Raw genomic sequence first — 12720 nt, forward strand, 5'->3', positions numbered from 1 at the left:
CTATGATTTTAGTTAAACAATCTCTAACAGTGACATGGACTAGATCATCATTAAACAGCTTAGAGCTTGTTTAGTCGCTTGGAGACACATATTCTTCTTTACACATTCCTCCCTCACTAGACTCCCAAATTAGGTTGCCCATTGGTATATAAAATTGTAGCTACCCAAACATTTCTAATTTTATCTCTGGTCAAAACAGGCTGTCACTTGTTCTCTGGCATGAAAACAAAATATTTTCTGCATTGTTGTTTGAAGTATCACTTGTGTAATGGATCTCCCAATATAGTTTACTTTTAGTTAAAAGATAAAATTCCCTAACTGTAAAGATGTCATATCTTATGCTTATTAGTACAATGTTGTTTTCTCAATTGGATGTTGACTATCTCAAGCAGGTCTCATTTTAGGTAGTATCAAATTGTTATTCAGAAGGTTGCTCATTTTGTTGCTGTAGTAACATTTATGCCTATTATAGAAGGAATACATCAGATAAATTATTTGAAGATGACCCTACTCCAGTTTCCATAAATCTGATGCCCAGGATATGGAACAACAGCTCAGGATTTGCATCATTCATGTCAAATGATGTGTGTGGAAAGTGCATTATTGCTCAACTCTGCAGCATGTCCCAAAGGTCCTTTTTCAAGAGGCAACTGGACCTTCTTGTTTTTCTCTGAAGACATTTCACTTTTCATCTAAGAAGCTTCTTCAGCTCCGACTGACTCTCCAAACAGAACAATCACTTCATAAACACATGGCACAACATAAGAGAACAAACCCATCAGGACAAGATTCAGAAGTCCATCTGCATTTGAAGACAGCAAAGTCCACATTTTGGACAGAGAGGACTGCTGATTTGAAAGAGGGGTCAAAGAAGTCATCTATATCAAAACTGAACAGCCCTTTCTCAACAGAGGAGGAGGATACAGCATCATCTATCTCCAGTCTACAACAGTCCTTTCATAAATTCCAAGAAGGCTCCACACCCATTTGCACTATCCAGATGACCCTGAGGACACAGAGAAACCTTCAAGTGGCCTCAAAGACTCTCTAACAGAATGTAAATGACCAGCTGTCTGCAAGGAATATAAATCCTTCCATTCCCCACCATCCAGTCAGAGCTGAAGAAGTTTCTTGGATTAGAAGTGAAACGTCTTCAAAGAAAAACAAGACAGTCCAGCTGCTTCTTTAAAAAAGTACATTTGGAACAACCATGATCTGGAGAATCTCCAGAGACAATTCTGCAGCATGTTCTAGAAATGGGAGCATGTTTTCCATCAGAAAAATCCATCTTAATCAGAAACATCTGCAGATCTTTCTACCTGGAATGGGGCATCTGCCTTGGCTCTTGAGGCAATTTTAATTCATCCTGACTACATATCAGCAGGCTGGTATGGGACTGTATGGATCCAATTCAGCTTACCCCACATTGGAACATCTCTCTTTCAGTTGAGGAATAATTCAAAGGAAATACAGCAAAACATTCCATGTTTGCAGAACACCTTTATGAAGGACATGCACTTAATATTTAAATTAAATTTTATTGGAAACAATTTAACATGAAGTTTAATGTCTATCTCATTGTTTGGTGTTATTCACATATGGAAGTTAGGGGTACTGGGAAGGAGTGGACAGTTCAGTTTATACTGTTTAGGATTCAGTCTTAGAAAATAAAACAATAAGATGTTCCCATCAATTACTGCTTTGAGTATGCAGATATTTGCTTTAAAAGATACTAAGCTTATTTTCCAAAACGGAGGTCTATCTGAAACTTTTTTAAATTTTTTTTTATACATCAACTGGTTATAGAATCAGTTTAGCCTAACACCTAAGATACCAGGCTACAGGAGTTTGAGTTCTGCCTTTGGCCTGAAGCCAGCTGAGTGATTTGGGGTCGGTCCCTCTCAACTCCAGGAAGAAAGTAATGACAAACCACTTCTGAAATTTTGCAGGGACTAGTCCAGGCAATTTGCATGAGTCAGCACTGATTTGAAGGTATTAAAAAAATGGTTATACTGTTCCTGCATAGACACGTGTATATGTGATATTTATTAAATATATTCATCCTTTTTCTAGAGTTAAGCTCTAGAAATACACCAGGTCAAGCATAAAGCTAACCAAGCTTGTGATATAAGTTCAAATCAAGCCAATATGTCTTCAGTGGTCCTGGTTAAGCCCGTTGTGCAAAGCTAGCCACAGCATGGCAGTCCAATGAAACCGACTTCCAATGGCAGAGACTGCCTAAATGTGTGATCTCTGATTAGCTGAATTACAGAAATCCATCTGTGTTGCTGTAGAAGGTTTTCCGTGCAAGTATATTTTCTTATTACCAAGAATCAGTTCAGAAGTTGTGAAGTTCAATAGATGGCCAGGGTATCAAACCCATTTCTCCGCACTCCAAGGCCTCATGTTTTTCCTCACTTTCCACACACATGCTACTTGTCTTTTTATGACATCTTGCCTGATGAGCAGTTCTGGAGGCCTTGAAAGCTTACCAATTCTTCATTTTTTTCTTTTTCTCCTAGAGTTGTGTTTAGACAAGAGCCCTTAAGAGGAGGAAATGTTTGGAAGCGACAGTGGAGCTGGGAAGGCTCCTTCGCAGTTCTCCTCTATGTTTTTCCCATGCAAGAGTGCCTTGCCCAAGGAACATTTTTTTAAACCAAGCAAAATATTACAGGGGAGAAGATGGCCTCCCTGTCATCCTTTCCCTACAGGTTAGCTGGATGAGCTAAAGCAGGAGGGGAAGATAAGAGCCTTCCCTTGCTCAAGTAGACAGGTGATCCTCTACTTACAACAGATCATTTACTCACCGTTCAAAGTAACAACACTGAAAAAAAGTGACTTATGACCATTTTTCCATTATGACCTTTGCAGCATCTCCATGATCATTTGATCAAAATTCAGATGCGTGCCAACTGGTTCACATTGATGACCGTTGCTGTGCCCCGAGGTCATGCGATCCCCTTTTGCGACCACCTGACAAGCAGGGGAAGGAAGTGAGGTTCACTTAACAACTGTGTGTCCTAACTTTAACCACTGCAGCGACTCACTTTAACAAACCGTGGCACGAAAAGGTGGTTAAAAGGGGGCCAAACTCACTTGAGAAATGTCTCACTGAGCAACATAAATTTTGGACTCGACTGCGGTCGTAAGTCGAGGACTACCTGTACTTTACCGCAGGTTCGCCTCCTTTACCGTAAACACAAATCAAAGGGCAGAGAGAGCCGCAGAGGAGCGTGACAGGCCGGGCTCCCGACGCTGGGTGAAAGGAAACACCCGGGAAGCTCCGGGGCAGCGATTCGTTCTCCTTTTTTCTTCTTCTTCCCTCTCAGGGAGAGCCCCGCGCAGAGAGCGGCGGCACCAAGGCCGCGAGGCGGGGGAAATACCTTCTTCTCGGCTCCCCGCGTCGGGCTGCGCCGTCGCCGCGCCTCTCACCCCCACACCCCGCGTCCTCCCGCCCGCGTCTGTTTGGGCAGGTTTTGATTACTACAGACGCCGCCGACGTCCAGCCTCCTTGGTGTAAGCGAGAGCGCTCCAGAGGAGGAGCGAGCGCTGCGAAACGTCAAGGAGGAGAGGAGAGAAAAGGGGGTGGGAAAAATAAATGTAATTTAAAAAAAAAAAAGATTGCAACCCTGGACCGCGCTAGCGTTGGGCTGGCAATGCTGTCGTGTGACAGCAGCAGCGGCGGTGGCGCCCAGACGCAGCGATGAAATGTAGCTAACAGCAGCCCTGCAGCTGGGAAGCAGGCGGGCACCAGGCCGGTTTGAAATGCGTTGACTTCCCGAGCTGTGGCGGGTTTTTTCTCTCTCACCCCCTCCACGACCAGAATCCACCCGGCTTGACTTTTTCCACTCGGCGGCGTTCAATAACTCGGAAGCGCGATTCCCTCGTTGCTTTGCCAGGTCCTCTCTGCGGTTTGCTGCATCCTCCGCGCGCCCAAGGATGGCGGAGGCTGAATTGCACAAGGAAAGGCTGCAAGCGATTGCAGTAAGTCTGCTTCGGCTTGTTTGGTTTTTATTCTCCCTCTCTCTCTCCCCCGGTTCTTTATGTGTGAACGTGGGGAAATCCAGAGTCTTAAAAGGTTGCTCCGCATTCCCTCACAAGAGCTGGACGGTTGGTTTTTCCCCTCACCTCGGTCCCCCCCCCGCCCCTGTTTTTTTCCCCCGTTGTAAAATGCGCCCTGGCGAAGTTGTGCTGAGTTTGCCCTTTCATTTTTTTTTTTTTTTTTTTGCATTGGCTTCATTGCTTTGTGAAGAGCAAATTGTCTGCCTTTGGCCGTGCATAGTTGTAGAGTTGTAGTGGGTTTGCATGTGATTGAGGTGAATAGGAAAGAGATAGATAGATAGATAGATAGATAGATAGATAGATAGATAGATAGATAGATAGATAGATAGATAGATAGATAGATAGATCATGTCATCTATCTGTGTACAAAATATTAATTCACAAAATGTAGATCGGTAGTTGCATCAGAACTAAATAGAAGCATAAAGAATGCATTCTCTTTTAAGGGCAGATGCACTCACAATTTGCAGTGGTTTGCTACAGATAGTAAGAGTTGGCTGTTGCTTTGTGAATTGAGACAAAGTCAAGTACACTGTACATAGTGTTGGTGATCCGTTTGCAGTGCCAATACTAAAAACTCAGCAACTTACATACAGTTTGTAAGGCTTTGGTAATCGATTTGCAGTGCTGTTTATTCAGAAGTGAGTTCCGTTAATTCTCTCGGGTAAGCATGTGCTATTGCTGCCTTGACTGACTTCCTCTGATTCTGAAGGGTAACTTTGGCAGTACTTGAAGTCCTTATCTGGTTTTTGGAAATTAAGCAGGGTTGGACCAGGATGCTATTTTGATGTGGCACTATTGGGAAATACCGAGGTTGTGGACTGGACTGGGAAGTCAAAACAATCCTGGAGGTAGGCAGTGGTAAACTACTTCTGTATTGTTGCCAAGAAGCCTGTATGAACAAGCCATAAAGTTGTCTTGTGTTGAACTTGACTCAAGGGACACTTTCTCTTCCCTGTTTATTTTAATAAATTTTAATTTAATAAATTTTTCTATTTAAAAAAACAGGTAAAATGAATATCTGCATATGTAGGAGTTTGAAGGACAAACCCTGAACCTCTACATCAGCTTACACAACTGTTAAACACGCACAGAGAGAGGGGAAGGGAGAGAGAGAGAGATTGAAGAATACCATAAATAGGAATTCAGTAGACCAGCTAGCATTGTAATCTTTGTTACAATCACCAACAAGGACTTGGAGGATGATAATATTGAGAGAGAACATGCTATATTCTTGATTTAAAAGGGCTTGTAAGTCCATTTCATATGCTAAAAGTTTATCTGAACACTTTTCATCATATAAACTCCATTATAAGCCACACCCTTTATTCAAACATCTTGGGCATAAAACTGGCAGCTGAATAATGCCAGTTTTGTTTAATATTTAATGTGAGTCAAACATGTGATTTTCTATCAAATATGTAATTAATGGGAAGTGGAGGGAAGGAGGAGGAATAGAAACACCAAAAAGAATTTTTGGACTAGTCTTTGTTCTTCTGCATGCGTTTTTCATTTGTCCTGGGAAACTTCAGACAAATATAAATTAATGAAAATATATAGGAAATTTTATTTGATATTTAAAATCTGTGATCATACAGATTTCAACCAGCTCCTGCAGAACTGATTTGAATATTAGATATTAGAACTGATAGTGAATGTATTAGGCATTTAATACTGCTCTCTGATTTGAATCTAGAGTTCTTATATATTCTGATTTCTCCACCCCCACCCTGTTTGATCTCTTTGTCTAAGAATATTTTTGGAGAAAGTTTGTTAAGGCCAAGAGGTGATTGTGTGTTTCTGCTCTTCTCCTCTGACCTTGTTCTTGAGGTAGCTCATGTTGTCCATCATTAGTATGGATGCTTTTCTCTCCACTTGGTAAGGCTGATGTGCTTGGGCTGGGTTTTATACAAACAGATGTCTGTACATTACAAGTTTTTTTCCCCAACATGGTTTGCCATTATCTACTTCCTAGGGCTGAGAGGGAGGGACTGGCCAAGATCATCCAGCTTTGCCTAAGATGGAACCAGAACGCAAAGATTCACAGTTTCTAACCTGATCTCTTCACCACCAAACCACACTGATACACTACAACCAATAATTACATATCTTCACTGTCTTGTTCAACCAATAATTACATATCTTCACATTTGAAAGAGCCTTTCACATAATGCTCTTTATTTTCTGCTAAGATGCAATGCAGTGCAATGCAGTGCAATGCAAACTTTATTGTCACTTTAAATGTAGACTGATCAACATATATTAAAATGAAATTTCATTGCATTCGGCTCTCCACTTCACACTGTATTGGTTTTGCTGTCTAAATGTGATTTTTAAAATTGCTTCTAGTATAATTTCACTGACTCTTAACTGGTTTTTGACAAAGAAACAAAGCACAATTCATGCTAACATATCTTTTTACCAACTCAAGAATGAGTTGGTAGCATTGACTCAAAAATAGTTCTCAATTTACAACCATTCATTTATTGACCATTCAAAGTTACAATGGCCATGAAAAGAGTGACATTTGGGCCTTGCACCTAGAAACTGTCACAGCATCCCCACAGTCATGTGATCAAAATCTGGGTACTTGGCAACCAGCATGTATTTATAATGATCCCAGGATCATATGATCACCATTTGTGACTTTCCCAGCCGCCTTCTGACCAGGAAAGTCAATGGGGGAAGCCAAATTTGCTTAACAGCCACATATCTCAACCATTTGTATGATTTGCTTACAATTGTGGCAGAAAGTTGCAAAATTGGGCATTACTCATTTAATAATTGCCTTGCTTAACAACTGAAATTCTGGTCTCAATTATGATCGTACGTTGAGGACTACCTGTAGATAAAAGAGAGATGTTTCCCCCCCACATTTCTTTAGAATTTAAAATTTAGTTATTAAAAACCAGAATGATGGTAAATAAAAATGAGTATGAGATCAGCAGTTACCAAATGTTTATTAATTTGAATGTGCAGTTAGAATATGCAGTGTCAAGACTAGGTTGCTTTTTTATAATTACCTGCTATGTTGCAGTGGTCATTTGGTCATTTGAGATAGATGTTGCACATATGACTTGCCCCTGTATGATTCATGCTTTAGTAAGGACCTAAAATCTCTACAGAATTGTGCATTATTCAGTTGAGTAGATTTATAATCGGTCTGACCAATGAGAACATTGTAACAGAATCAAGATAAGTAGAACATACTTAAAATTAATTTTCTAAATCTTAAAATGCTAAAATCTGTTATCTTCCTATTACATTTCTGGAGTAGATAAGAACTTTTAAACTTTCATATACATTATGCCTGAGAAATACAGAACTAGAATTCTTAAACCTTCTTTCCTCCATAATATTGTAACATCATACTTTCACTGGTTAGATAGATGTCCAATAAAAATTGAAGTGTAAAAGATCAGGAATATGAAGACAATTTCATGTTAGACCATTGGTGTAGTAATTCTAGGAATTCTAGTCCCATGTTAAGTGTGAAGCCAGCTGAGTGATTTTGGGCTAACCCCTCTCAACCCTAGGAAGAAGGCAATGGCAAGCCACTTTGGAAATCTTGGCAAGAAAACTGCAGGGACTTGTCCAGGAAGTTGCCAAGGGTCAACATGAACTCAAAGTACCCCCCACAACAAATAAAATCAACTTAGTTTTCATTGTGTGCTGCAGTAAACTGTTGGCTGGGATTAATAACTGATCGCTTGCTATGTCCTTGCTGACTCCACTCACAGGGTTGCATACGACCTGCAAGGTCGTATGTGATTCGGATTGGATATTTGGAAAGTTGGGCCATAGTTACTTAGACTTAGGCTACAGTTACTTGATTAAAGCTAGTCTATCTGATGTCACTTTTCTTCATTAAGGAAAACAGGGATACAATTACAGATAGTCCTTGACTTACAACCACAGTTGCAACCAGAATTTCCATTGTTAAACAAGATGGTTGTTAAGTGAGCCCTATCTCATTTTACTAGTTTTCTTGCTGTGGTTGTTAAGTGAATCCTTGGAGTTGTTAAGAGAATCATAGTTGTTGGGTGAATCAGATTTCCTCCATTGACTTTGCTTTTTGGAAGTTGGCTGGGAAGGTTGCAAATGGCAATCACATGATCCCAGGATGCGACAACTGTCATAAATATGTACCAGTTGCCAAGCTTTCAAATTTTGATCATGTGACCATGGGGATGGTGCAGTGGTCATAAGCATAAGTACTGGTCATAAATCACTTTTTTCAGTGCTGTTGTAGCTTTGAATGCTTGTAAGTTGAGGACCATCTATTGTATAGAACGTTCTTCCTGAGCTTAACTTTCATTATTCAAGGTATTTATCTGGTAAATTAAAAGGAACTGTTCTAGACAAGCGTTTTTCAAACTTGCAGCTTTAAAGTGCATGGACTATGGCTGGGGAGTTCTGGGAGCTGAAATCCAAGCATCTTAAAGTCGCCAAGCTCTTGGTCTAGTGCAGTGTTTTCCAACTTTAAGATGTGTGTACTTAAATTTCCAGAGTTCTCTAGCCTTCTGGAGAATTCTGTTTGCTGATAATTCTGGGAGTTGAAGTTCACACAAGTTGAAGTTGCCAAGATTGAGAAATGCTGTTCTAGAGTTTTCCTTTGGGGATAAAATAGCAAAGCACCTTCTGAGTGATTCATTTTGTGTGTGTCTTTATAATGACTGCCCTGGATTATTTGATGTTTTGCGCTTAGTGTCTGTCTGTCTGTCTCTCTCTGGTTTGTTTACAATTCATCATGCCTCATGAACTGCATGAATTATCTCAGTAGCTATAATGCAAAATAGATCAGAACAGATAGAAAACACATTTCATTTGGAGCAAAAATTAAAAATTAATGGTTTCCCACAGGTAAAACGTGTGATTGGTGTTTTCTAGTTATAAATGAAGAAATTTATTTCATTTTCAATAAAGTTTTTGTTTTTCCAGGACAAGTTTTTTTGTACTTTTGCATCACTTTATTATTTTAAAAAAAACTTGTAAAATGCATTTCCCTAATAAACACATTTTTTCAAGGTATTGCTTACTATTCTAGAGCCTTGGTGGCGCAGTACTGCAAGCTACTCCGACTGCAATTTGGCAGATCAAATCCCACTAGGCTCAAGGTTGACTCAGCCTTGCATCCTGCCGAGGTGGGTAAAATGAGGACCCAAATTATTGGGGGCAATATGCTGACTCTGTAAACCACTTAGAGAGGGCTATAAAGCACTATAAAGCGGTATATAAATCTAAGTGCTATTCTATGGTTGGTTTATAAGCATTACCCGTTGTGTGTGTGATTAAAGAAACTGAAAAAAATACATCCTAATTTGTGTATTAATCAGGTGAAGGTGATTTATGTTAAATGAAACCTTTTTGTCTCCATCCATATTCCTGATCATTTATACAAGCATTCATATTCTGCTTTTCATTTTTAAGGGCTCCCAGATAAGCTTATTGATACATAAAAAAATGATATTCTTTAAATTAAATCTAAAAGAGATGATATAAAAGGAGAAAGATAGTGTGTGGGGAAAATAAAAATGCAGGTGCCAGTGCTAGATGTTCTGCTATTAACTTGATCACATATAAAGTGGTAGTATGAGAGAATTTGGGGCAGTGGCTAAGGTCCTGGCCTAGAAACCAGGAGACCATTCTGCTTTATGCATGAAAATCAACTGGGTTATTGTGGGAAATATAGGGGGCAAGAGTATTAGATACATTTGCTACTTTGAATTGATCCAATATATTTTAAAAGGCAGAATAAAATGATGATGATATGAAAATGGCTATAGTAGAATCTGGTAGGTTTTGATAATCTTATCAGTATTAACAAAAGAAAAATTATGTGACGTGCTTTATTGCAGTACAGGTAGTCCTTGACTTATGACTGTAATTAAACCTGCAATTTTGCTTGTAAGTTGTGGTGATTGTAAAGTCAGCCATTACGTGATCACACCTGATTTTATAGCCTTTCTTGCAGTGGTCATTAAGTGAATGCAGTGGTGGTAAAGTGATCGATATGGTCATTAAGCAAACCCCTTGTTTCCTATGGAGTATTTTTTTGCTGGAAAAGAGAAGTAAATGTTCATTTCTGGAAAAAACAGTGTAAATTGCAATCACTTGACTGCAGAACACTCCAAACAGCCATAAATGCATACCAATTGCCCAAAAAGTGATCATGTGACCACAGGGGAGCGGACATTGAATTTCAAATCTGTGTTATAAGTTCCTTTTGGGGGGGTCAGTCATAACTTTGAATGATCACTAAGCAACCAGTCATAAATCAAGGACTACCTATATTTGCTTTGTTGTGGTGGTCTGGAACTGAAATCACAATATCTCTGAAATACACCTGTATTGTAACATTTACCTATTATGATTCTTTCTCTGGTACTTCCATTTGGTGCCTGTGATCATTTTGGCCAGGTTACAGGGTGGGGTATTCAATCACTGTTCCTTCTCCCTGAAAGCAGAGGCCGGGACATTTCAAAAATGAAAAAGGGTGCCTTTTTAACTAGTTCACAGATGATGTTTCTAGATCTTTGGAAATCTAGAAGTGTGTGATCCATTACTTTGAACAATTTCCTGCTTCTCATGTTTAATTTCTGACCCCCATGTCACAGACAAGTTTATTTTTGCCTTGTGACAATTTAGAATTTCCTTGTCTAAAATAAATAAAAGGCTTTTTGTGTTTGAGCTTTGAAGGAGCAGCTAATGTAGTCTGTCAAAGCTTTCCTTTGAGGTTGGCTAAGAAGGGAATGTGAATATCCTTTGCCTTTTTGGCAAGTGTCTTTGCATGCTTTTAAATATGTTTGTTTGACAGAGCTGATCAGATTATTTAATACTAATATGGCTACAGATAGGACACTGTTACTGTTATGAGAGGCCTCACATCGATTTCTTGCCTGAGAAGGCCAAAATGCCAAGAGAAAAATGCTCTCTCAATTTTTGGTTGGCTCCTGCCTCAGTTTGTGACTATCGTCTCTGTTATAATTTTCAATTAAACTGAGACAATTTTTTAAAGATATGCATATTCATAGGAGGGAAAGTCACTTTTGCCAGTTCTAACCGCCCTTCTCAATGGTTAATTTAGCTTGGGAAGGAAAGTACAAAGTAGGAATAATCAGTTTCATGGGACAGTAGAAGACCAGTAGAAGGTATTTTGCTTGGCACTTTTTCTAACGTTTTACTTCTATGTGCCAGTTAGAATAAAAAATCATTCTGATTAGAACACATATGTGATGTGTCGCTTCTTATTCAAACTTTATCTTTGTCCAAATAATGTTTTTTCTTGAAAGCTCATAGAGCAATCCTAATTCAAATGACCAACGCAGTGTTCTGTAAACAAAATCAGGTTGGAAACCTGGTAAAAAAAAACTGATAAAAAACATATAACCTCACCGGTGAGTGTCAACTTAGTTTACCTTTTGTTCTTTGAGTGATCTACTTCTGAAATCAAATCACAGGTACTTAAATAGAGTGTCTGGTTGTTTTGAATTGTAGCATGAGCTCTTCTGTGATTAAAACTGTTGAAGAATTTATGTTGGGGTAGACCAAATAAATTATACATTTTTTGTATATCTATACCTTTACTCAGGATCACCCCAGCTGCATATTACAAGGGTTATTTATATTACCTGGATAAAATACTACATTTCCAAGACAAGGGCATCTATAGGGTGTTTTTTTTTACTGTGTAAATTGCATGATTTTCTGGTTTTAGGAAAGAAACAATTCAGGCTTTGCAACTAAAATGTGGTTTGACCACTATGAACTGGCATCCCAATTTGGCCATTCATCATCTTATATACTGGAGTTTTTACCCTTTTCTGCCAGTTATAGGAAATAGACTTTCTGGAGCATCCAATTCATTACACTTTAATTTCCATGATCAGAAAAGGAAATTCAGAACAAAGTCACTGTCAGTTGGGAAAAAGGCCAGTAATGATAGTCATTACTTTGTTCCTGACACCTATATAAAATCACCATATTCTAATCTCTCATTTACCATAGACCAGTGTTCCTCAACCTTGGCAACATGAAGTTGTATAGACTTCAACTTTCAGAATTGCCTAGCCAGCAAGAGTAGCTGGAGAATTTTGGGAGTTGAAGTCCCATATATCTTTGTCCGCATATGTCAAGGTGGAGAAACGTGACTAGATCAAAGGAGACAGACTCCATGGACACTTGTAAGCAGATTCTCCTAGTTTAAGACTATTAGTTTACAGGAGAGGCAACCTTAGTGGAGGTAATGAGTACTACTGTACATTGGCTTTTTTAGTAGTTTATTAGTGCTCCACGTCAACCTAGTACAAAATAAATTTTATTTTAAATTAATGTGCAATCTAAATTAACTATTAAATATGATTATTTATCGAGCATCTAATAATGTTCCAATGTTCTAACAATTTTAAAATTACAATGTGGGGACAGTTTTTGGAGAGAGTCCAGGTGCTTTCTTAAGATTTGCAGTGCTACCCAAGAACTTAGATTGTACTGTCTTGTCTATTCAGGCTATCACTCTGGCTCTCTGCCATTTATTTTTGAGCAGTGTTGAGAAATATGATCACCAAATGTTCTTGGCTTTTAATTCCCATTAGAATGAGCCAACAAGTAAGCAAGAGCAGTTGGATTTTGTAGTCTAGTAACAGATGGAGAACTCCA

General features: G+C 39.0%; 1 protein-coding gene across 4 annotated transcripts in view; it reads left to right on the plus strand.

Annotated features, from left to right (window-relative positions):
- The first annotated feature begins 3587 nt into the window (after window positions 1–3587).
- PALM2AKAP2 (PALM2 and AKAP2 fusion) overlaps window positions 3588–12720 on the plus strand; it is a 248614-nt gene continuing 239481 nt past the window's right edge. The window contains exon 1 of one of the 4 annotated variants that reach the window (XM_026672320.2): window positions 3588–3984. In XM_026672320.2, coding sequence (XP_026528105.2) covers window positions 3940–3984 — 45 coding nt within the window. In that variant the 5' untranslated portion in view covers window positions 3588–3939. The remainder of the gene's footprint in view (window positions 3985–12720) is intronic. The other 3 variants (XM_087957561.1, XM_026672319.2, XM_087957563.1) reach the window with 3 other exon arrangements.

The sequence above is a fragment of the Notechis scutatus genome, chromosome 2, assembly GCF_049901735.1.
Source record: "Notechis scutatus isolate UNSWTSFEM ecotype Mainland chromosome 2, rNotScu1.2, whole genome shotgun sequence".
In the NCBI taxonomy this organism is placed as follows: Eukaryota; Metazoa; Chordata; class Lepidosauria; order Squamata; family Elapidae; genus Notechis; species Notechis scutatus.